Source organism: Macadamia integrifolia, unplaced genomic scaffold (assembly GCF_013358625.1).
Source record: "Macadamia integrifolia cultivar HAES 741 unplaced genomic scaffold, SCU_Mint_v3 scaffold86, whole genome shotgun sequence".
Lineage (NCBI taxonomy): Eukaryota > Viridiplantae > Streptophyta > Magnoliopsida > Proteales > Proteaceae > Macadamia > Macadamia integrifolia.
In genome coordinates, this window is record NW_024870559.1 from 803,721 (window position 1) to 827,834 (window position 24,114).

At 39.4% G+C, this 24,114-nt stretch overlaps 1 protein-coding gene across 2 annotated transcripts in view; it reads right to left on the reverse strand.

The window, feature by feature from the left end:
- Nucleotides 1-21,058, reverse strand: part of LOC122070225 (MLO-like protein 1) — a 102,764-nt gene extending 81,706 nt beyond the window's left edge. Inside the window, exons 1-3 of one of the 2 annotated variants that reach the window (XM_042634351.1) lie at nt 20,493-21,058; nt 20,213-20,270; nt 19,852-20,090 (exon numbers count right to left, since the gene is read on the reverse strand). In XM_042634351.1, coding sequence (XP_042490285.1) covers nt 19,852-20,090; nt 20,213-20,270; nt 20,493-20,627 — 432 coding nt within the window. In that variant the 5' untranslated portion in view covers nt 20,628-21,058. The remainder of the gene's footprint in view (nt 1-19,851; nt 20,091-20,212; nt 20,271-20,492) is intronic. The other variant, XM_042634350.1, reaches the window with a different exon arrangement.
- Nucleotides 21,059-24,114: the final 3,056 nt, after the last annotated feature.

The window sequence follows — 24,114 nt, forward strand, 5'->3', positions numbered from 1 at the left end:
TTGTTGGGATCGTCACTACACTTCTCAACAAGCTTCCATCCCCAGACCGATGGGCAAACAGAGCGCATTACCAGCTTGTTGGAGCTCTACTTGAGGCACTTCGTGAGTGCTAACCAACATGACTGGGCCAAGTTACTTGATGTAGCTCAGTTCTCTTACAACCTCCAACGAAGTGAGGCCACGAACCAAAGTCCATTTGAGATTGCCATGGGACAACCCTTAACGCCAAACACGGTGATGACCGGCTACATGGGGAAGAGCCCTTCAGCGTTTAAGGTTGCCAAGGATTGGCAAGCAAGGCTAGATGTGGCTAAGTCATAATTAGACAAGGCCACTAAGAAGATGAAGAAATGGGCTAACAAAGGGAGGCGACCAGAAAATTTCAAGGAAGGGGACTTGGTACTTGTGAAGCTTCTACCCCAACAATTCAAGTCCCTAAGGCAGGTACATAAGGGGCTGGTGCGCCGGTATGAAGGCCCGTTCGAGATCACCAAGAAGGTGGGCAAAGTATCCTATGAGGTAAGCCTACCTCCTAAGCTCAAGATCCAACCAGTCTTCCACACAAGCCTATTGAAGCCATACCATGGAGATAAGGAAGACCCAAGTCGTGGAACCTCAACAAGAGCACCAATGGCTATCACCACCTCCTACGACAAGGGGGCAGAATACCTGATCGCTGACCGAATCATCAGGAGGCGAGGCGTACCTCCTAGTAGGGAGTACTTAGTCAAGTGGAAGGGGGTACCAGAGAGCGAGGCAAGTTGGGAACCCGCCGACTCTTTATGGCAGTTCCAAGAACACATACAAAGGTTCCACGAAGAAGAGGCGACGAGGGCATCGCCGACTTAGGTCGGGGAGAGTGTCACAGCCTGCCCACTGAAGGCCCACATGCCAAGCCCAATGGCTTAGTAAGGCCCAGTTTCTAGAGATTTCCAACAAAGTGGAACTACTAGATATTTTATAGTAGATCTTTTCTAGAAGGTATTTTGTAAGGAGATATTATGTAGGGAGATTTCTAGAGTTATCCACTAAGGAGGTGGGAAGCTTCTAGTTTCCTCCCCAACCGTTGGATGTAAGACACATATACATATCCCAGCCATTCTTTGTAACTAGGAGTGCCTATAAATAGAGGTGCCCTCATTTAGCTAAGGCACCAAGCAAGTGAGTTCTCAAGCCTTGTACTCAAGAGTTCTTTAGTGCAATACAAGTTCATTCTTCCCAAACTCACTCTTGTGTTCACTTTTTCTCTTCCCAAATCCCTTAAGGAGGGTGGTTAGGCTGACTTAGTGCTAGTGGGAGTGCTAAGTGCCGGCGCGGTTGCTTAGAAAGGTCTAAGGCCGTGACAGCTAGCTCAAGAATCCATTGCATAAGGCGGGTAAGCAAAGCTGAAGATATTCTTTTATATGATGTATAAATGCATTAATGTTAATATTGAGTCAATGACTAATAATTTTCGTCAAATTTCAACTACTATTTAAATTCTAGGTATCAGTATAGCAATAGACTTGCATTGAACTCGAAGCTTCTGGAATCAGCAAAGCAGGGGTTTGCCAAGTTGCAACCAAGGCCCAGTCTATAAGCCATAGCCAATACTGAGGTATTTTTGTAGTACAATAGGAATCTAAATTTCAGTACAATGGTTAACTATTTCATATTTGTAAATTTTTTATAAACAAAAGAATTTTGGGATGCATTAGGTAGTTTTGGAGCCCCCACCGCACTCGTAGGTCGTACGAGTACTAATGCTAGTATGCAATCCAAGTTTCAGTATGTTACTTATACAAATGTTAAATGTTTTAAAATACAAATAATCTTTTGCACTTGTTCTAACTTGTAATGCAACTGAATGGTGGGTGTTATACGGGGTTTTGGCACCAGAATTGAGGAAGATTACTATCAAAGTACTCTCACAGACATGTTTTTCATCTGGTTGTGAGAGAAATTAGAGTATATTTTCACTCATCCACTCGAAAAGGTGGAATCCATTAGGTTCAGATCATCTTGCTAACTTGGTGTATGTGCACTACAATATGAGACCCCACTTGCCAATGCACCTCTTGCCAATGCACCACTTGTTCAGAAAAGGAGCTGGAAGTGAGAAGTACTTTTAAAGGTCGGTTAGCAGTGGTGGAGTGCTTGGAAGCCAAAGATGACCCCACTTGCCAATGCACCTCTTATCAAATGTACTAGAAAGCTTTCCATGAGCAGTGGAATCAAAGGTGAGAGGTCATAGAATACTACCTACGGGAGTTTGACACAGAGGGTGGACAGCTAGGACAGTTCAACAGGCCACTGGCAGGTCACCACAAGCTGGCTGGTGGTGTTGTACTGGAAAAAATTACATATTTCCTCTATGAGGGCTCACCGCCCTATAGCAGAGAGCCCTATAATTACCCAGTGGATAGGGGTTTCCATGTTGTCCATATTGTACCTATTATGTCTAGGAGCAGTGGGGCCAAGGGTTGGAAATCACAAATTAATGTGATTTTCCAGTTTTTACTAAACCTAGCCAAACAGGCCTTAAGGGCTATTTTAAGTGAGGTATATAAACCTCATTTCAGTCTCTATTCACCATTTTTACTGAGAAATTGCTGGAACAGAAAGGAGAGGAGGAGAAGAAAAAGGAGGAGGAAGTTAGTGAAAGGGAAGTCTCCAAAACATTCTGGGACTCACTACGGCAAGCTACTTACATAGGTGAGTCTTTTTCTGTGAATGGATTTCATGTGTGTTAATGAAATTGTAGATGCATGTTAGGTATAGGTGTAGATTTTACAATTCAGTTCAGTAGTAGGTTCAGAATTTAAGAATTTAGCTTCTTATTGCTGAAATTGGAAGTTCATAGTGGGTTCAGAGACCCAGACCCACTCTGACCCATCTCTGGGAAGCCCTAAAAAAGTAGGGATTCAGCCAAGCATGCCAAGGACTAGTAAATTGGAGGTGGGATATGAGTTTTAATGCAGCCAATTGTAAAAATCTTACATCAAACCATATGCCTCCTGAATTTTGAGGTAAAATTTGGGGAAATTTCTCTAAAAATTCTCTGATCTCTCTATTCCTTCACATTTGAGCTCAATTGGAGCTGGAACATGGTCCAGCCATGATTCTTAGAGCTGTCCAGCTCCAATTGTTTGAGTATTGATGTAAGAAAGCCCAATAATGTTAATATTGAGTCATTGACAATAATATTTTTTGCCAAATTTCAACTACCACTTAAATTCTAGGTATCAGTATAGCAATAGACTTGCATTGAATCCGAAGCTTCTGGAAGCAGTAAAGCAAGCGTTTGCCAAGTTGCAACCAAGGCCCGGTCTATAAGCCACAGCCAATACTGAGGTATTTTTGTAGTACAATAGGAATCTAAATTTCAATACAATGGTTAACTATTTCCTATTTGTAATTTTTTTATAGACGAAAGATTTCTAAGATACATTAGGTAGTTTTGGAGCCCCCGCCGCACTCGCGGGGAGTACTGACGCTGGTATGCAATCCAAATTTCAGTATGTTCCTTATAAAAATGTTAAATGTTTTGAAATAAAAATAATCTTTTGCACTTGGTCTAACTTGTAATGCAACTGAATGGTGGGTGTTGTATGGGGGTTTGGCACCGGAATTGAGGAAGATTGCTATCAAAGTACGCTCAAAAACACTTTTTTCATCTGGTTGTGCGAGAAATTGGAGTATATTTTCACTCATCCACTTGAAAAGGTGGAATCGATTAGGTTCAGATCATCTTGCTGACATGGTGTATGTGCACTACAATATGAGACCCCACTTGCCAATGCACCACTTGTTCAGAAAAGGAGCTGGAAGTGAGAAATACTTTTGAAGGTTGGTTGGCATTGGTGGAGTGCTTAGAAGCCAAAGATGACCCCACTTGCAAATGCACCTCTTTTCAAACGTACTGGAAAGCTTTCCATGAGCAGTGGAATCAAAGGTGAGAGGTCATTGAATACTACTTACGGGCATTTGACACAAAGGGTGGACAGCTGGGACAGTTCAGCAAGCCACCGGCAGGTCACCACAAGCTGGCCAGAGGTGCTGTACTGGAAAAAATTACATATTTTATCCATGGGGCTCACTGCCCTATGGCAGAGAGCCCCATAATTACCCAGTGGATAGGGGTTTCCATGTTGTCCATATTGTACCTATTATGTCTAGGAGTAGTGGGGCCAAGGGTTGGAAATCACAAATTAATGTGATTTTCCAGTTTTTACTAAACCTAGCCAAACAGGCCTTAAGGGCTATTTTAAGTGAGGTATATAAACCTCATTTCAGTCACTGTTCACCATTTTTACTGAGAAATTGCTGGAACAGAAAGGAGAGGAGGAGAAGAAAAAGGAGGAGAAAGTTACTGAAAGGGAAGTCTCCAAAGCATTCTAGGACTCACTGCGGCAAGCTGCTACATAGGTGAGTCTTTTTCAGTGAATGGATTTTATGTATGTTATTGAAATTGTAGATGCATGTTACGTATAGTTGTAGATTTTACAATTCAGTTCAATATCAGGTTCTAAATTTAGGAATTTAGCTTCTTATTGCTGAAATTGGAAGTTCATAGTGGGTAGACCCACTCTGACCCATCTCTGGGAAGCCCTAAAATTAGGGATTCAACCATGCATGCCAAGCACTAGTAAATTGGAGGCGGGATATGAGTTTTAATTCAGCCAATTGTAAGAATCTTACATCAAACCATATGCTTCCTGAATCCTGAATTTTGAGGTAAAATTTGGGAAAATTTACCCTAAAATTTCTCGGATCTATCTATTCCTTCACATTTGAGCTCAACTGGAGTTGGAACATGGTCCAGCCATGATTCTTAGAGCTGTCCAGCTCCAATTGTTTGAGTATTGATGTAAGAAAGCCCAATAATGTTAATATCGAGTCATTGATAATAATATTTTTTGTCAAATTTCAACTACCATTTAAATTCTAGGTATCAGTATAGCAATAGAATTGCATTGAATCCGAAGCTTCTGGAAGCAGTTAAGCAGGTGTTTGCCAAGTTGCAACCAAGGCCCAGTCTATAAGCCACAGCCAATACTGAGGTATTTTTGTAGTACAATAAGAATCTAAATTTCAATACAATGGTTAACTATTTCCTATTTGTAAATTTTTTATAGACGAAAGAATTCTAGGATGCATCAGGTAGTTTTGGAGCCCCCGCTGCACTCGCGGGTTGTACGAGTACTGATGCTAGTACGCAATTCAAATTTCAATATGTTACTTATACAAATGTCAAATGTTTTGAAATAAAAATAATCTTTTGCACTTGTTCTAACTTGTAATGCAACTGAATGGTGGGTGTTGTATGGGGGTTTGGCACGGGAATTGAGGAAGATTGCTATCAAAGTACTCTCACGGACATGTTTTTCATCTGGTTGTGAGAGAAATTGGAGTATATTTTCACTCATCCACTCGAAAAGCTGGAATCGATTAGGTTCAGATCATCTTGCTGACTTGGTGTATATGCACTACCATATGAGACCCCACTTGCCAATGCACCTCTTGCCAATGCACCACTTGTCCAGAAAAGGAGCTGGAAGTGAGAAGTACTTTTGAAGGTTGGTTAGCAGTGGTGAGTGCTTGGAAGCCAAAGATGACCCCACTTGCCAATGCACCTCTTGTCAAATGTACTGGAAAGCTTTCCATGAGCAATGGAATCAAAGGTGAGAGGTCATTGAATACTACCTACGGGAGTTTGACACAGAGGGTGGACAGCTGGGACAGTTCAGCAGGCCATAGGCAGGTCACCACAAGCTGGCCAGTGGTGCTGTACCGGAAAAAATTACATATTTCCTCTATGGGGCTCACTGCCCTATAGCATAGAGCCCCATAATTACTCGGTGGATGGGGGTTTCCATGTTGTCCATATTGTACCTATTATGTCTAGGAGCAGTGGGGCCAAGGGTTGGAAATCACAAATTAATGTGATTTTCCAGTTTTTACTAAACCTAGCCAAATAGGCCTTAAGGGCTATTTTAAGTGAGGTATATAAACCTCATTTCAGTCACTTTTCACCATTTTTACTGAGAAATTGCTGGAACAGAAAGGAGAGGAGGAGGAGACGAAAAAGGAGGAGAAAGTTTGTGAAAGGGGAGTCTCCAAAGAATTCTGGGACTCACTGCGGCAAGCTGCTACATAGGTGAGTCTTTTTCTGTGAATGGATTTCATGTATATTATTGAAATTGTAGATGCATGTTAGGTATAAGTGTAGATTTTACAATTCAGTTCAGTAGTAGGTTCTGAATTTAGGAATTTAGCTTCTTATTGCTGAAATTGGAAGTTTAGAGTGGGTTCAGAGACCCAAACCCACTCTGACCCATCTCTGGGGAGCCCTAAAATTAGGGGTGCAGCCATGCATGCCAAGGACTAGTAAATTGGAGGTGGGATATGAGTTTTAATTCAGCCAATTGTAAGAATCTTACATCAAACCATATGCTTCCTGAATTATGAGGTGAAATTTGGGGAAATTTCTCTAAAATTTCTCTAATCTCTCTATTCCTTCACATTTGAGCTCAACTGGAGTTGGAACATGGTCCAGCCATGATTCTTAGAGCTGTCCAGCTCCAATTGTTTGAGTATTGATGTAAGAAAGCCCAATAATGGAGCTGCTCATAAGAAAGCTGCTAGATTTTAGAGAAAAATTGGGAAATTCTCTCAATTCTCTTTCTTTACCATTCAAGTCTGTCAAATTGAACCCAATTGGAGCTGGAAGATGGTCCAGCCATATATCCTAGGGCTTGCCCAGCTTCAATTGAGTCATTCTTATTGCTGGAAGTCTCAAGTTGAAGAAGATCCTATATGGCTTGCTGAATTTTTATGTTGCTTGCTGAATTTTATTGTTTGGAAAATATGTATAGGACTTGAAGTAATTTGCATGTCAGATTAGGAGGGGTAATTGGTCTCAATTTTCCACCCAGAGTAGGGATTATACTCCTCATAATTGGTAGGGATCATAGGCAAGTCAAAATGGGTGCAGTCCACATGCAACTTAACAGGAATGATTGATTTTATTACATATTATAATTCTTTATTTTTTACTTGTTTCTAAACTATCTTTTTGAAGCAGATAGTTCACAGTGCTCATTCTATAGATACTGGAAAATGACACAGTGTTTGGCATGCCTTATATTGACTTACTTGAGTTTATACAAGGGATCTTTAACGCGGCTCACGAGGCGCCAGAACCGGCATAAGTTCCCCATGCCGATCCCCAAGCCGAACTACAGCAGCGTGAGGTAATGAAATTCTATTCACACTTTCATTCTAGAGCAAGTTCGTGATCGGTGTGAAAGGCGACCGTGGCAAAGGCGGCTATGCGTTCATTTTCCTGAAATGGAAGAAATCTACTCCCAAATTGCAGACAACATTCTTTCAAACAATTGGGACAGCTTGTGTGACTTGGGAGGTTTGCCTACTAACTTGGGTAGAGGGACTTCGTTTAAATTTGATCCTATAGGGTGGTTCAGGTTCCCTACATAAGGGTAAGATCAGAGGCATGAGGTGTGGTGCTCAGCCAAAGCAGATCAGCCAGGAAGGCTGGTTGCAGGCTGGGCAGAAAAGCCCGCAGACAGCAAGTCACCGGCCAGTGGCTCTGCAGCTCACCTGCAGAACTCTGTAGCTTCTAGTTTTGCAGCCAGAGACCTACCCACTAGTGGGTCATGTTGCACATCAACGAACCCCCATTTAGCCCTATAGGGTGGGTCAGTGTGGGGCATCACTAAGGGTATGAAAATGGGATTTGTGCACGGACTATTGCGGATCAGTACAGTTCAGCATAGGGGCTGTACAGAGGGTATGCCTAGGGGTGTACAAGTATAATTACAGTTAACTGATATGTATGCAACTAAAGTAGGAAATTAAAATATCGGGCGAGGATACGCAGTTTGCATGGATTTATTGAACACAATTAATTGGGCTACTAAGGTGAGTGGGTGTTGACTTTCTTTTACCTAGTGTTTCTCATTTTATTTCATATTATGCATGCTCATGTGTTGTGGTTCTCTTATGTATCTTGTTATTTTATATATGTTATTCTTGTGGAATTGATATTACGGGACTGTGGATTGTGGTTACTGTAGAGGTGAGACTGTGGCACGGGACACCGTGTGGTCGAAGGGGGATTTCTGGCACCGTGAGCCCGGTGGTTGTGATTACTTGGTATGATGGATGATGATTGTACTTGCATCATTTAGAATGCATTTGGGTTAGGATTCACAAACCTGGGTGCAGCAATCCCTTGTTAGTAGGGGGTTATGTACCGACTAATCCCAACCCGTGGTTGCCTGATCAGCAATACTCTTCCGCGGTACGACGGACTATACCCGGAGGCGGATGTAGCATGATACGACATATTGTACGCGTGACTGCAGAGGTTACTAAGCTAGGGTTTGGCTGGGGGACCAAGGTTCTTTGCGGGACCGGCTGACTCCTTCCTGCAACTAGCTTGTATCTCTGGAGCCCGACTTACTGGGGAGGAGATATCACCTACGTCGTGTAGCACTAATACCAATATTACGGACTTAGTAATGGAAGTAGGTGAATCGTGTCGCCAAATGGATTCATATGCATCATATAATTGTATGGAGCATGCATTGCATCATTTGTACTGCGTATGCATGCCTGCCCCACCCCTCACTTGATGGAGTTAGGCGATGGGTTTAGAAAAAAATATTTTTTGGATTTGGTTCCATATTTGCTTTCCTTTTAGACTTAGAATTTAGTTTGGTAGGAAGATTGGATTTTTATTTCAATTGCTTTTAGGATAGTTTCCATTTTTACATTGTTGCTTGCCTTTATATTGATGTAACCCAATGAAGGTTAGAAGATTTTGAACGAATTGAAAGATTGTTTTGGGTGTGAACCATGGCTGTCGTGGGTGTTCCTCTTTTTTCTCCCTTTCTAATAGTCTCTCTCCTTCCCTGATCTCCTTCTCTTCTTTTTCCTTCTTATCTTCTTCTTTTCTCTAATCCTTCCCCTTTTTCTTCTTGTTTATTTCCTGTACCTGAAAATTACCCTGTTCTGGGCGATACTTCCAGCCCTAGATTTGGAGGTCGATCTCCATTGATACCTATCAAAAGAGCCTGAGATTTAGGGCATAAGAACCACTCTACTGGGCGACCTGAACCTTCGAGTTTCAGCCTCAAAGGTCTTTCCAGTGTTGAGGAACAAGACCTGCAACAAGCTGAACCCAAACCAGCCGCCAGATCTGAATAACAGGGACTGCTTCTCATCTTTGCTTGCTGTTTGAAGTATTTTTCCTGCCGGAATCAAAAGGCCAGAGGGTGTCCAAGCTTTGTCTCAGATTTGGGGTTGAATCAACGAACCTGGAGTGAAATCTGTCCACTGAGTCACGACCAGCAAGAGGCTGCGCTGGTTTTCTATCGTGTTCTATTCCCAACGTTGCATAAAGGTAGAAGAAGCTGACTCTCTAATTTTGCAAGTAAAAACAGTCGTTCATAATTACATAAAACCCCCTTCACCTGAGCTTTAGTTCTGTTTTATACTTACTCTTCTTCAATGTCCAGAATAACCCATTCTTTTAAAGTTTTAATTCCAGAATTACCCAGTTGCTATTTACTTACTTCTAAAGACATGTTTGTTTTGTTATATTAGGGATTTGTCACCCCAACTCTTAGTTTGAGCTATCTATTATTGTTGTGGGCCCATAAGCGATCCGATTCCCGCTTTTGGAACCCGGATCCGCATCATCACTGAGCTTGGTGAAGCTGACCCCATTATTATTGTTGTCTTTCTTAGATGGAGATACTAGTGAGCTACCAAGTTCCAGCACAGATACTTCTGGAGTTGCTCCGAATACTTGGTGGGTTGTTCCAAAAGCAGAGGTGGAGCATGGACCTGACTGCAGGTGTGATGAATGTGCCTTTGGAGGCTTGGATTACTGAGTGACTTCAATGATCTTACTTTATATTTTGTGTATATATTTATGTATGTTATATGGATGATTAGATATGTATGGACTTGGAGATGTACTGAATTTAACTTTTGTGTGTATATGAAATCAATATCACGTAGTTGACATCAGTTATGTATAAATTTATGTTATATATATATATATATATATGATTTTAGTGATCTTGGTGCATTGTACGTATTAGCTACAGCTTTGAGATCCTAGGGAGTCAGGCTGACTGGATACAGTAAGGTGTCCAGTGCTGCATGCCTTAGCCTATGGGAGGTTGGGTGTGACAGAAGGACCCCATGTATAAGGAATCACATCTGGACAAGCCAAAACAAGAAAAACACTAAATCTAGGCCAACCGGTTGATCAAAACTATCCACCGGTTGCATCAACCAGTTGGATATTTGACAGGTTTGAGCCCTCTGATTGATCCACTGGTCAACACCAACCGGTCAAGGACCATCTGCTGGTTCCATTAGCCAGTTACAGTAATTGTAAACTATAATTGGGGTGTTGGTTTGGGGTTTAAGTAGGGAATTATTAGGGGTATTTGGGGAGCATAGATGTGACTTGTATATGTATATTGGATAAATTAAAGGGTAATTTACAATGCCACCCCCTAGGGGATGCCAGTATTATAGGAACACCCCTTCTCTTTCACCAAATTAGACTCAGACCCCCTGCCGTCAGTCAGTGTTAAGTGATGCTATGAAATGACACTTTAGCCCTTATGAATAAAACACCCTTATCTTATTATACCAAAAATAACCCTCTATTCACTCTTATCTCCTTATCACTTTCTCTCCTTCTATCCTTCTCTCCCTACTTGCAACCTATGATTCCGACGAGATCCAGCCGAGGTGATAGTTCTGTCGCCGGTGAGTAGTTCTAGACCAAAGAATATGGGACGTCCTCTACCACCAAACAGAATCTATATTGCATTTCAAAGTTTCAAAATTCATCAACATTTTCCCGTGATTTTCTGCAATTCGGTTTAATAACAAGTTAATTTTCTCAGATTGCATAGCAAAATTGGTGGGAAAGAATAACATTGAAAACTCATCAGAGAGAGAGAGAGATAGAAAGAGCGAGTTGAGGGGAAGGGAATTGAAACCCTAAGCCTCGATTCCTTTTCACCCTCTCTGCTTTAACAGTGGTTCATCTAATCCTCTTTCTGAAAAAGTAAGGTTTTCATTGTTTCCAGCGTCCTAGGGTTTGCAGAGGAAGCGATAATCGACCGTAGGAATAGATAGGAACTGAGTCAAGAATCAATGAAATGCTACTGACGGGATTGAACGTTCGAAATCTAGAGAGGAAGACAATGAGAGGGACAGAGATTAAGAATGAGAGAGAGAGTTCTGAAGCGACAATGGTGGTTTCTCTGAGGTGGTTTTCTCTGTGTTTTGTGCTTCTGTTGTTGTTTGTTGCAGTAATGGCTGGAGTGGGAGAGGCGATTTCAGATGCGAGGTATAATTTTTTTTATGCTTCATTAGTTAATGAGAAACAATGAGTGTCTTTAAAGGTTTTTCTTCAAGAGCTCCCTACTAGTCTTAGAGTTCGTTCTGTTCAAGCTTTTTTAGGAACTGAGAGAAAGAGAGGGCGAGAACGTGAGTTCTTTGTGCATTGGCGAGTGGTGTTTGTTCTTTCTTGCATGATTTTAGGTATTTTCCCCTGAATTTTGGCTCAACGTTTGCAAAATTTAGCTGCATTGCAAACATTGGAGCAGATTGGGAAACAATTTTATCAAAAATAGATGGAAAGAAATCAGTGACCAGAGGAAGGGAATGTTCTTCCGCCGTAGTCGCCGTCATCAGAAGGGTTGTGGTGAAATCGATTTGGGGACTACAAGGGTTTGCTATCAAACTATCAATGGTAAGGGTAATTTTGGTACTTCATTATTTTTAACGGCAAAATAGTAGTTAGAAAAAAATGAACTGCTGATGTCAGCATTCTTGGTATATTCTATAACAGTGACTGATAGTAGGGAGTCTGAGTCTAATTTGGTGAAAGAGAGGGTGTGTTCCTATAATACTGGCAATCTTCAGGGGGTGGCATTGTAAATTACCCTAAATTAAATTATATGAAAGCAGGGTGAATACGTGGATTGGAGGGAGTTATTAACTTGCACTGATTCGCGATCAACAGGTGAGTGGGTGTTTGTTTTAGTTTGTGGACTGTTTCTGGGTGAATTTCATTCCAACATGCTCATATTGTGATGATACATATGATTGCACATTTAAATTCTATTTATTTATGTGTTATGAAATTTGGATAATGTGTGTGTAAGTCTGTGGAAAGTGTATGTGTATGAGATGTGGGTGTGGATAGTGAGGGGCACGGTGAGGCCAAGGGGGATTTCGGTATTGTGTGCCCTGGGTGCATACGTATTGTTGTTGTTGTGATTGCATACATATAGCAAAATCATGGATAGGATCACAACCCTGGTGCTACAATCCCTTGACAATAAGGTAATAGGTGGTGGCTAATTCCAGCTAATAGGTCCGAGGTTCGTTCTAGAATACCGAGTCCATTGTACGATGTGTGTTGCCATACACAGGCACTGCACGGCAGGGACCGGTGCAATTTGGGAGATTATAAATAAGGGCTTACCAGGTACTGAAGTATAAATGTAGGGACTGATATGCTTCTGACTCGTAACTTGCTTGTATCGTTAATTGACCGACATACTGGATAAGGGGATAACACCTACGTTGCATAGCACTACTACCAATCTATCAAACTTAGTGTGATTGTCTAGGTATAATATTTTGTTAACGGATATATGCTGCATCACTAGACTTGTTTAAGCTTACCATTTCATCATTTGTATGTGTATACTTGTATGCCCTCACCCCTCACTGGGCTTGTGAAGCTCATCCGACATTGTTTCCCCTTTTTAGATGGTGATATAGGTCTTCAGGCATCCAAGCAGGGTAAGGCACCGCTAGCGTAGTCAAAGAGTCTTGGACTCAATAGTACGTAGAGGCTGTAGAGAATAACCATGACTGTGGCTATAAGGGTTGTGCTTTCGAGCATCTATTGGGATGATGGGAATCATCTTACACTCTTTTATTCTTTTTGTGTAATTATAAAGCTACTATTTTGATACTGTACTTATTGGGTGGTGATCTTGAAAACAATGTCGGTAACTAACTATGGTAACATTTAGTAGTTCATCAGCCTATAATTACAGTATGACATTATGAAACTACATGATTTTGTTAAATTATCTTGTTAAGTTGTGTGTTGTTAAAGTACTGCATTCGTGATCCTGGAGGATTGGCTGGCTACCGAATGGTGTCCAGGTCACACAGACAAGGCTTTGAGAAGTGGGGTGTGACAGGTGGAGGTGGTGGCGGTTGCAGTGGCAATGGCGTTGGGAGTGGGAGTGGCGGTGGTGGTGGCGTTGGCAGTGGTGTGATGGAGCTGGTGGTGGTGGTGGTGGTGGTGGTGGTAGTAGAGAGAGTTGAGTCATTATTAATTATTAAGTTGAATTTTTTTTGTTACTTTCTTGTTTTCATTCCCAAAGAAGCACTTTCAATATGTTTCTCAAAACACTATAAAATGTATTTTCTTTTTACCCATTTCATTCCAAAAAAAAGTAAGAAAAAAAAAAAAACACATCAGACGTCTCATACAATTTCTGTTCCAGAATAAAAAAACACAAAAACACCAAAAGTGATTTTTTCATTTTTTAATGTAGCCATACATGCCGAGCTTGGCCATACAGGGGCATGACAAACACATCACCTAATTGATTTGTAGAAGAAACAGTCGATGTAATAATCAACTTTCTCATAACAGCTTCCCTCACAAAGTGATAGTCAACTTCAATGTGTTTGATCCTTTCATGAAACATCAGGTTTCTAGCGATGTAAATAACATTTTTAATCACCACAAAACATCTTCATGGGTTTATTGACTAGAAACCCAACTCTTAAAGTAGTGACTTCAACCACAACAATTTGGCTGCAGTATGTCATAGCCCTATACTCAGCCTTAGCACTAGAACTAGCTGCAATTGTTTGCTTCTTGCTTCTCCACATGACAAGATTGTCACCAATAAATGTACAATAACCTATAGTAGACCACTTATCTATCAGCACTAACCCAGTCTACATCAGAATATTCTACCAGATCAACATGCTGATGAGGTTGATAAATGAGTCCCTTTCCTGGAGCCCCCTTCAGATACCTTAAAATACGACACACTGCCCCCAGTGAATCTTCTTTGATGATTGCAAAAACTGGCTAATAACACTAACAGCAAAAGATATGTCAAGTATGGTCATAGTTGTCACTGCGTCAAGGCAAACCAAGGCATTTGAGGCTGCCTAAGCGCTTAGGCGACAAGGCGCCCGCCGTAAGGCGAACAAGGCGACCAAGTGTTATTTTTAATCTCTCTTTGTTAACATTATTTAGTATATTAGTTATACCTTATATCATAAAAAAATCAACATTAAGCCATATCAAGTCATCAAAAACCAACATTAAGCCACATTAAATCATAAAAAATCAACATTAAGTCATAAAAAATCAACATTCAGAAAAATGCTCTTGTTCTATAATAAGTTTAACTAGTCAAATATTTTATTTTTACATGAGACTTTTTGCATTAGGTATAACACAAAATCAACTTTCAACAAATCTAAGAGTACTTAAATCTAAGTTGTAATGACAAAGTTATATTCTGGTCAAACTTATTTTAAGATGTGCGAATGCCATTAAAATCTCCTGAATGAAAATAATCATAGGGACATTAGTACAAAAGATTATTTTACCGGACTTTTGGTTTTTAGCGATGTTTTACCATGATAAGATTTATAAAATTTTCAGAATTGAGAAAAACACCAACATTTGAAAGTTGAAAATCACTCGTACAATGAAAAATTAAGTTTTTGTTCTTGGACTCGGGGGTTGACTTCTTATCCTTTTGGAATTTGATCTTTAAACTATTTTTATTGGATTCAAATAGGGGGCATTTGCTTACTTATGTATAATATCTTAAGTTTAAATGATATTTGGCATAAATAAGTGCCAAAATATAAGGCGACAATTGCCTAGGCGTCCATGCAACGCCTTGACAACTATGAGTATGGTAACCATGGTTTAAAGTATCTCCGATACGATATGATACCTCTCCGATATGTATCTTAAATTTAACCAACCAATACGAATAATAAGTTTCCCTACTAATCTCATGTACTGGAGCTTATTATCAAAATCCTCACCATCACTTGGCCTAAATTTCAGATGTGGATCCATAGGAGTATCAACTAGTATAGAAGTGTAGAAATTTGAGAACCAAAATCAAAGAAGAGAGATGAGAGAGATGATGGAGAAGTTTCTAAACCCACGACAGCGATGCGGATCTGAGTTCTAAAACCGGAATCGGATCGCTTATGAGCCCACACAAATATTAGATGATTCAATGGCAAGAAATGATGGCAGATTGGTAAAAAACAAAGTCTCAAATAGAGTGGCAGAACTGTAAATGGGAAAAACCTTAAAGGATTGATTAAGAAATAAAAGAGAAGGATGTGAAATTTTAGGGAGGGGTTCCCAAGCTTCAGACCTGATGAATCGATTCGACAAGCAATAAGCATATATCCCAGGAAAAGTCCCAGGAAAAGGGTATTAAATACCTGAAAAGCTGCTGTTGGCGGTAGGACAGAAACCAGACTTGATTTCAGGTTTGAAAACCCATGTAAGGGGAAGGATTAGGGCCAACTACTCTAGGCTTTGGGTCGCCCTAGAGTGGTACTAGAAATCCAAGGTCAAATCGATGCCCCACTTGAAAGTTTGTAGGGAAGGAAGGTTCGTCTCGGTCAACTTTGCCAGACGGGTCAACTCGGTTCAACCTCGATTCTACATCAACTAGTTATGTAGATGATTGCATTCTACCATAGGATATGGTACTTTTGTTTGAGGGAGCCTGGTTAATTGGAAGGGTAAAAAAAAAGCAATTGTTGCTCGTTCTAGTGTTGAAGCTGAATTTCATGCTATGTCTCACAGTATTTGTGAGTTGATGTGGCTTAAAGGTCTCCTAAAGGATTTATATCTTCCTATTCCCTTGCCTATGATGTTATACTATGACAGCAAGTCGGCCAGCATTGCTCACAACCCAGTACCAAAATCGCACCAAGCATGTGGCAATTGATCAGTTAAGAAAAATTGGAACAAGGGCTGATTTGTATTCCTTTTGTCAAATCGGTTGATCAGCTTGCTGATATATTTACTAAGGGTTTAAGTAGTAAGTTGTTTCATCCTATAGTATGCAATTTGGGCATGTGTGATATTTATGCACCAACTTGAGGGGGAGTATTGTAATATGGGTATAAGGGTATTTTTGTCCATAGGGGCATATTAGTACTTGTACCTGTTCATCATTTATTATAAATAAAGAGGCCATCTCACTCTGACAGCCAAGCAATTCCTACAATCAGACACATATCAAATTTTCCACTATGAAAGATCAATTCCAATAAACCTGATTTGGATTTCTTCAAATCAAGTTAGTAAAGCGAATGTTGCCAATTTCATAACAAGTTTACTATTCTTCCATAATCAATCACTGAAATTATTTATCATTCTAGAATCGATTTTGAAAATCTGGATTAAGGTTAAATTTCTCATTATTCAGAATCAATTTCAGCAAAACTGAAGTCAAGTTTAAAATCAGAAGGATAAAATTCTGGAATTCAGATACAAGTTCATGGTTGGATGAAACCATATAACTGGTTGAGGACAGAACCTGTCCATCGATCATAGAACGTGTGGATTGTGCACATGAGTGACTTGGTGACTCTACCAATTTGGGCCTCCATTCAAATTCATTGGTATGCCAACCTAATGCAAACTCGAGTCTGATTTTCTGTCAGGACAGGATCTCACCCTGAATTTGGGGAGGAGTGAAACCAAATTTAAACTTGGAATTGGACTTCGGTTTTTGCGTGGAAGACTAGTTTTTAGTGTAGATTAATACTGGAAAAGGGTAGAATCATCCGAGTTTGGGAAGTGGTAGTTTTGCATCATTTTATTTCAGTTCGCAGACATTTTACAGAATATGTAAACTAAACTTTACACACATTTAATAATAAGAAAATTTCAGAATTTGAAGCTTTTTCTTTGAAGAGTTCATGACCGAAGACTTGACTACTGACCTGTAAAATTTGGGAATCTCAGGGATTTCTTTTGTGGGAGAAACAATGGTATTCCAGACTGTTATGATAAACCCTAACAAGGGGAAAAATGACAAAGTAACGCAAAATGGAAATTTTGGGGAGAAAGTGTTAATCATTGAACTACCATGTTAAATAGGGTAACTGAGGATCGTTACACATGTATATAGGTAGCAATTGAGTGATTTGATAGTCGATGGGAACATTAGCTTAGATGTCATCGAGGTAAGTGGAACCTGGCAGGATACAACTATGTACGCATGTGTAATTTCACATATTTTAGTATGTTAGTATATTATTGCTTTGTTTGATGAGTTTTCATTCAAGGAATAATTAAGCATGTGATTTATGTGAATGGTGTGATAAGTTGGATGTGGGACTGTTTTGCATGGCATTGGACTTGACTACAACCCTATCCAAAAGGGGGGTTATGTGTTGGGTTTTAAATGATTCATCATTGGGCCCCGCTAGCCCACGAGATATTCCACCTGGGGTGGTAGTTATGTTCTGTACCACCTTGCCTGTGGCTGCGGTGATGGCTATGGTTGGTGTGATTACCTAGGATACCTCTCCTAGCCTGCAAACCACCCGTCTGACCAACGGGATACCTCACTTAAATGTGTGTGCAGTGGCAATCAGTCATACCTATGATTGACTGGTACTTGATGGACTTTTTATGTTTCGCATGATACACAGAGTGCTGTATATGCTTCCTTGTATATGTTGTTATGACATGTTCTATCTTTCTGGGCTTTGCAGCTTATTCCTTTATTTTCCTTACATATTAGTAGTGGAGGTTAGCATAGCTCAGATGGAGTTTCTGATGAGTGGACATGATTTTATTTGGGAATTCATTTTATAATATTTCAGTAGATTATGTTCTAGGGTTAGACCAGATGTAATAATTTAATTAGTTAAAATTTTAATTGTCACCAGACAGTTTGGATGTGGACTTTTAATTGTTGAAGTTTCAGTTATAGACTGTTGAGGTTATTTTGATTATTGGTGACGATCTTAACCCTAATGTGTTTGGATCGTGACAAAATTAACCTGTTAACAGATTGCAAATAGTAAATCAACTCAAGGAAATATCAATGATGAACATTAACAATTCAAGTCATGAAACCAGAAATCAGACACTGCTAGCTTACTACTTATTTGGTAGTTATTGGCAAGAAAATTTTGTGGCTGAGTGTGAACTAGATTACAGTTACACAGGCTTGAAACAACTGTGGGTGGTCAATACAGGCTCCAAAATGAAACACAATGTTGGGTTATTACAACAGTGAGTACCACTGAAGCCATGGGGCTTTCAGGGTATCCTATATTGTAGAATTTAGGTACCCATAAATGGAGCTACCCTAACAAAGATGCATTCCTTGGAGCATTCTAGATTTCTTAGAAAGACTGCACAACTAATCTTCTATTGTAACCATCATTTTTTTTTTTTTTTAATAAGTGCAAGAATCTATGTTTTTTCAAAAAGTAATAAATGGAGTGTCATATGGTAATTTGAGCAGGAATCAAGAAATTCTCATCCTTCTCATCAAACAAGGAAAAATTCTCATCCTCAGATCTGGTTTTGAAACAAATAGTGGGGTTTGTGGCACACATGCGACCATGTAAGCACCTTACAAGGAGGGAAGATATTTATGGTAACAACTTCACCCATAAGATTGGGTAGTATCATGATGATGGTGACAGAAGTTACTATTTTACACCAGCAGTTTGATAGCCATGATCATGTTGAGTTCCATGTTAGTTAATGGCAAATAGCTTCTGCTAGGTAACTTGTATCTCCGGAAAAAAATGTTATATACACAGTTCCCTTCTTCTAACCTACTGTGAAATGGGAGTAAGGAAGAAGAGTTGGAGAGATAATAGGGTTTGAACTCTATCGAGCAACATCTGCCTCTTTCCACATAAGCAGAATATTTGGACTAAAAGACTACCCTTCCACATTATCCTTTAGTATTTAAATAAATACAGAACACATAGTTAATATAACCAACCCACTAACATGTTTACTAACCCCATCCTTAGTCCCACATAATCTCACTACTTCCACACTCCCATACATAATAGCTAACTACTCCCACTTATAAGTAACTAACACCATACATAGATAATTACCTACAAAACAACGTAACTCCATAACCACGTGACACCTCATCACCCGAAGGATGGAGCTCACGTAGGTTGTGCACTTCAGAGGGTGAGGCATGCCCACGAGGTGTGTACGACATGCGCTCTTGCATGTAACAAAAAAGAACAATCGCAGGGAGCAAGCAAGCTACAAAGCTTTAGTGCCATATACTGATAACAAGGAGAATAAAACATACTGGATGCACATAAGATCAAGCATCAGAGAATTGGAGCATAAACATAAAATAGACTGCGCCAAAAACTAAGTTTGTACAGGTAAGCCAATTAGGTTCAGCACGAAATTCGAATAAGGGACTACACCCAGTAAGTTAAAAGAGAGAAATCGTGGCATTAAACTAGCTACACAACATTCAGTAGACAAGACCCTTTTATCAATTTGCGCCAACTTGTGACCAATTGAGAGAAGTCTTAAATTCTTGTCTCCAACCAACATTTTTCTATCAAATGCGCACAGGGTAGTGATGGAACTGAAGAGACAACCAGCATATATGACTGGAACCAAGCAGTTGCAGTCAAATGGGATGATTGTCAGATGAAACCCAAATGAAAATGGAAGAATTGTAATCTGAATCAAAAGATTTTTACCTTGTTTTCACAATAGCCCGAATCCGTTGAGGATGAGAGGAGGCGTCTTCCAGTCCCAAAAACAAAAGAAGAGAAGGAGGTTTGATAATGGGCCGTGGTTTCTCCAGCGGTAGTAGTAGCACTAGTTTCCTTTTTGCATGGAAGCATGTGAACGGCCCAACTTGGGGGCATACAAATTTTAGCTATCCGAACTTGGAATACGGTCAGAAGAAGGGAAATGAACCCTAGGAGCATCAATTCTGCATATGCAAAGACAAAGGCCATCCATGGACAATGAATACTCCTCTAGAGTCTAGCGATCCAGATATACAGTTAGTTAACCAGAGAGGCTAGAGAGAGAGAGAGAGAGAGAGAAGCGAACCTTCTTTAACTTTTTGCAACGCTTCAGAGAGAGGTTTCTGGTTCTTCTTCTTCAAATACTGAAATCAATCGGACAGAGAGAAAGAGAGAGAAATAAACTTAAAAAAAAAAATAAATAGAGCAAAATTCAGCTTTAAAGTAGCAGCAAAATTGGAAAGCCAGTAAGAAGTTTTGGTAGGTAGCGATGATAGAGTTGCAGAGAAAAAGGGAAGAATGTGATGGAAGAAAGAGTACAGAGAGAGAGAGAGAGAGAGAAAGAGATGATAACAAGACATTAATACCTTTCCGGTATAGTGAAGGATCCTTTCAACGGCGAGAGAAATGGCGACGATAACGCTGCAGACGACGGCCACAATCCATGTTGGCGTGTGCTCCAACGTTACTCCCTCTGTCGTCCCTGTCGTCGTTTCGGCCATTGTTTCACGGCCTCCCTCAGAGACACTGATCTCTCTCTTTGTTTCTCGTTTAGAATGGATCTGAATGTAAGTATGGATGATATAAAGATAGACAGAGCTGCTTAGTGTTAATAAAGCTCATACCGGAAAGGGAAAGAGAATTGGGATGGGTGGCTTCGACTTTAGATTAGATAGATAGATGGGGTGGATGATTACTGGTTAGGTTAGAAAAGATGGAAAATGAGGGAAAAGAATCAGGAACTTAAAACAAAAACAAGCAAGACAACAAAGACTCTGTCTCTCTCTCCCCTACCTAGACATTTTTTTTCTTTTTTCTTGTGAAATCCTACCTAGACTATGAGGCTGTGAAAACCTTTTTATTTTTCTTTTTTTCGGATGGAAAGTGGCGACTATGAAACTACTATGAGAGGTTTTTTTTTTTTTTTTTCCCAAGTGACAGACAACAGTCTTGAGACTTCTGAGGGAAAGTGAGTGAGATACATCTCATGTCAGTGACAAACCAAAAAGAAAAGAAAAAAACCTAATAGATATAGATATAGATATATATATATATCATCATCTAACCATCGCTAGTAACGGCGTAAAATCGGGCAAACACATATACATGAACAGTACACAGTACGCTGTACGCTGTGTATGGACACATTAGATTAAAATATTCTTCCTCTCACACACATACATATTGGCTTATACTGGCTTAACATTTAACTTCGAAGGAGAGAATTAGAAGATCGACATAGAAAAGAAAACGCGTGAACACGTTTTTACTAGAAAACAACCCCACCGACATGTTGGGGGTCGTTTTTTGTTTTCTTTAGTGGAAGGATCGTAATAAAATCTTTTTTCTTTTCTGGTAAGATCATCATAGAAATCGTTCTATATAAAGTAGAGAATTCTTATTCGCTAGATTTTTTTTTTTCTTTTGTTTTAAATTCTACTTTTTTGTTTTAAGGATGGATCATCATAGATAGATTGATGGGCAGATCCGTTCCCATATTGGAGAAAGTGAGATTGATGACTTAAAAAGAAAAACAAGTCCACATAACAAGACCTTTGTTGTGTGGTCCACTAAATCGTGCCGCTTATTATGTTAGGTGATCGATAGTGACAACAATTGAATAAACAGAGCAAAGTGTGGATTCATCACATATCAAATTCTAGACTAGCATCTATACCTATATATACATATTGTAAGCAAAACAATAACCAGGCAATAGGTATAAGACTTTGACAAACTATTATATTAATGAAAATATAAATACAAGTAAAAGATGACTTATTTGTTCAAGCAATCATTTTGAAGCAGTAGTAGAAATCACCGAATATAGACAGAATACTTATATATAGTGAATGTAGGCCTCTGTATACGAATGGGTACACCTGTACAGGTACCCATATGTATACAGGTGTCTCTTTGTATAAGGGTACATGATTCTATGTACAGGTGCATGTACATATGTACATACACCCACACCCACACCTGACCTCGACCTCGACCTGGCTCGGCTTGGCGAACGCGCGCTTGATTCAAAAGCACCCCAGGAACCCCCACACACACATGACAAGGGAGACTGCTTCTACAAATGGCTTGCACTCTTAACAAACATTCCTATATATATATATATATATGTTTAAGTTTTCTTTCATCTCTAACCAATGTGGGACTAAACTTTGTGAGAAGTTTTAGCTCCTTTCTACTTCACAAGTGCTAAAGACAAAATGGAAAAAGCATTTTTGGGAGGGAAAGCTGAAATTTAAAAGAAGACCTTTTGTTACAAAAGGCTAAAAGCTAAATTTCAAAAGGACCATTTGAAAAGACAAATTTAACCATAGTTTGAAACTTAAATTCTAACAATTCCCTCACAAGTTTCAAAATATCGACAAGATCAAAACACAGAATAACTGAGTATATTAAACGTAGTAGGACACATAGTTGCAGGTGTCTTCAGGACTTGAACATACACTATGTCTAATAAACTACGCTACAAAGTACGGGTGAAGTCAGGCTTCTTGAACCTTTCCTCATCTATGTAGCTGGCTAGGTCACCATCCATATCCTACCAGTCGACATTTGAGACAACCTTTAACATGACAATATTGGATTTTTTTTACCGACCTTGACACCTATCTTGGTCTCATGGATGTTTAGAGAATTTACCTTTAAAATTCTCATCGGTTGGCGGCCACACCCCCTACATCCATTTAGGTCAGCTCGTAGTGTGCACCATAGTAAACACACCCCCACACTTAGTGAGATTTAGTTTAATTAAGAGTTTATAACTCATCATTTTTTCTTTGTGGTGTATTACTTTACCATCTAGCCAGAATGAGCAATTGAATAGTAGTACTAAGTAGGTCATCCAATGACTTCGTTTGTACCTTTTGAACCTAATTCAGGATTTAACCTCTTCACCTCCACCACTTAGTGTGAACACGTATCCACTAGTTGCTAAGGATTCATTTGTTTCTGATATCCAATTAACATCACAATAGCCTTCCAAAATAGTAGGATTACCACTGTAATGAAGACCATAATTTATAATACCTTTTAGATATCTCATTAGTCTATCTAGGGCATATCAATGCTCTTTACTTGGATTATGAGTGTGTTGACTCAACTTTCCAACTGCTAATGCTATATCTGGCTTAGTACAATTCATCAAATATGAAACAGAACCAATAACTTGTGAGTATTTATTTTGATTTATTGGTTCACCCAAATACTTTGTAAATGGCATCCCACCTCTAAAGGTATCTTGATCTTTGGTGAATCATAATAATTATACCTTTTAAGCATACTTTCCACATAATGTGCTTGACATAAGATTATCTCCCTTTCTTTTCTGATTATGTTGATACCAAGAATAACATCAGTCTCACCGAAATGTTTTATATCAAAATTGGACATCGATCGATTTTTAGTTTGTTTGTACCCATGATTAACATATCATCCACATAAAGAAGTATAAATACACCTTTACCTTGATGAAATTTGCTATATAAACATCTTTCAGCATCATTTACAACAAAGCCATTTGATATTAATACTATATCAAGATTAGCATACCATTGTTTTGGTGCTTGTTTCAGTCCATATAGTGATTTTACAAGTTTACAAACTTTTTGTTCCTTTCCAAATACTGTATACCCTTCAGATTGTTTAATGTATATTTCTTCTTCCAAGTCTCCATTTAAAAATATTGTCTTCACATCCATTTGGTGTATTACCAAATTATAGATAGAAGTCATTGCTATCATTATTCATATTATAGTAATTCTGGCAGCTGGAGCGAAAGTGTCAAAATAATCTATATTTTTCTTTTGTTTAAAACCTTTAACAACAAGTCTAACTTTAAACTTATCAAGTGATCCATCCGGTTTTAATTTCTTTCAAAATATCCACTTAGTGTCTAACACTTTAGACCCTAGTGGCAAATCAACTAGTTCCCAAGTATGATTGGATAAAATGGAATCTATTTCACTTTTT